This window comes from Rhea americana, unplaced genomic scaffold (genome assembly GCF_003343005.1).
Source record: "Rhea americana isolate MKP2758 unplaced genomic scaffold, rheAme1 scaffold_120, whole genome shotgun sequence".
NCBI classification, from domain to species: domain Eukaryota; kingdom Metazoa; phylum Chordata; class Aves; order Rheiformes; family Rheidae; genus Rhea; species Rhea americana.
Window position 1 is genome coordinate 92,335 of NW_028185262.1, and position 2,123 is coordinate 94,457.

At 71.2% G+C, this 2,123-nt stretch overlaps 1 protein-coding gene across 1 annotated transcript in view; it reads left to right on the top strand.

Annotated features, from left to right (window-relative positions):
- Positions 1 to 343: 343 nt before the first annotated feature.
- Positions 344 to 2,123, top strand: part of LHFPL4 (LHFPL tetraspan subfamily member 4) — a 4,698-nt gene continuing 2,918 nt past the window's right edge. Inside the window, exons 1-2 of the mRNA XM_085324678.1 lie at positions 344 to 407; positions 1,829 to 2,065. Coding sequence (XP_085180804.1) covers positions 344 to 407; positions 1,829 to 2,065 — 301 coding nt within the window. The remainder of the gene's footprint in view (positions 408 to 1,828; positions 2,066 to 2,123) is intronic.

A 2,123-nucleotide genomic window follows, 5' to 3' on the forward strand; every position in this document is an offset into this window, starting at 1 on the left:
CGTCGGCTGGAGCAGGTCCCCAAGGCTGCGGGCCTCGTTTCGGCCGCCCGCCGGGGGGATTTGGGACGCGGTGAGGGCCCCTCGCAGCTGAGCGCTGCTGTGCCGCCAGCAGAGCCACGCGCTCCTTCCCGGGCCTCGCAAGGGCGCCGGGCAGGTGCCGAGCCGACTCCGGGACCCCCCCCGCTGCAGCAGGGTGGCCCGAGCCCCCTTCTCCCCAGCCTGCCCTGGGCGACCCCACACTTGTCATGAGCTGCGCCCGGCTCTGCAGCTGCTCAGCTGAGCAGGGCCCGTGCGCGACAGCCGGCGAGCGGGCTGGCGCCCTGCTGCGGCGTTTGGGGGGCGGATGCCCCAGGCCCGGATTCGAGGAGCGGCGCAGCCGCCGCAGCTCCTTGCAGCTCCTTCCAGCGGTCAGCCGCCTCCCCTCGTACAAGCTGTGCCTGATGTTTGGCTTTTGTTCACCTTCCTTTGCAGCCCTTGAGCTTTGCCCTGCCTTTCTCGTCCGGATTGCTCAGGGCTCTGGGACGAGGCAGCCGCAGCGGTCCCGCTTTCCCTGGCGCTGGCCTCTCCCGGCCCAGCCTCGCACCGCTGGCTCTTTTCGCCTCCTCTTCTGCCTCTGCAGAGCCGCTACAGCCCTGCTGCTCCCCAGCCTGGGACGTGAGCGGTGTCACTCGCTGCCGCGCCGCTGGCTCGGCCCTGGGGCAGGGACCTGCCCCCGAGGCGCCCGGGTCGGCTCGGGGCCGCCGGTGACCAGCGTCATTTCGGAGCCGCCAGCGAGGCGGGCGCCGCGCGGCCCCGCAGCTGGGTCCGGGCGCCGGCCAGACGACTTGCCGAAGTCGCCCGTGTCCGCGAAGCTGCTTTGGCCAGCGCCGTGCGCAGCACCCACGGAGCAGGGAGCCCGTGCAGGCGCGCGACCGGGGGCGCAGCTGGGCTGCGGGCGTTACTTACGCGCTGGTCTTCGGGCTGCCTAACGCCGTGGCGTTAGCGCCGCTGCCCTTCCGCGGGCAGAGCGGTCGCTGCGGCTCGCTCGGCTGCGAGGGACGAGCCAGGGCGCTGCGCCAGCGCGGTGCTTGCTTTCGGGGCGTCCCGCGATCTCCCCTTCGTACCGAAATCAATAAAACCGGAGGGTCGGGAAGCCACGGGGGCAGGTGCCCAGGCAGCGGGGGCTGCTGCGGGGCAGGCGCGCGGGCCGGGCAGGGCTGCTCGATGTCCCCTCCAGCCGTGAGAGCCCGGGGGTACTTGGCACTTGTGTGCGTGCGCGTCTCCGAAATCTCTCCTTTCCTAACGCGGGTCGGAAACGCTTGGGGCCACCTCAGCTTCTCCCCAGTCTTTATTAACATCTTTAACCTTTGCAGCTGATGCAGGGCTAGGATCTCTTTTGTATTTTCTATACGGAGAAAACCCCCTCCTCCTCACCTTCGTCTCGTGGTTTCCACCCGGTTAATCCCGGCGCTTCCCGACTTCTCAGTGCTGGGCACGGGGCTGCGGCCAGCGCCCGAGCGAGCCTGCTCGGCGCCAGGGGAGCTGCCCGCGCCCAAAGGCTGAGGGCAGGGACCCCGCTGGGCCGGAGCTCCTGCGCGGGGCGAAGGGGCGTCCCTGCCGCTGTCTCTTACCTGCGGTTTCCTAGACACGGGCCCAAGGGGGCCGGGTGCAAACGTGGCCCCTGGGGGCTACGAGGGGGCAGCAGCGGCCGCTGGCGGCTGTCAGCACCGCGCGCTGCCCAGCCGGTGCGGGGCGAGACGGGCTCCCCGCCGGGAGCAGCTCTCCGGGCCGGGGAGCCCGGCTCTGAGGCCCCCGTTTGCCTCCTGACGCCCGCTCTCCCCCCGCGCAGCGCTCTGCCTGGTGCTGGGCTGCATGATCTTCCCCGACGGCTGGGATGCGGAGACCATCCGGGACATGTGCGGGGAGAAGACGGGCAAGTACTCCCTGGGCGACTGCTCCGTGCGCTGGGCGTACATCCTGGCCATCATCGGCATCCTCAACGCCCTCATCCTCTCCTTCCTGGCCTTCGTCCTCGGCAACCGGCAGAACGACCTGCTGCACGAGGAGCTCAAGACAGAGAGCAAAGGTGAGGCGGCGCGGCGGGCGCGCGGGAGCGGAGGCGCGAGCCCGGCCGGGCCGGCCGC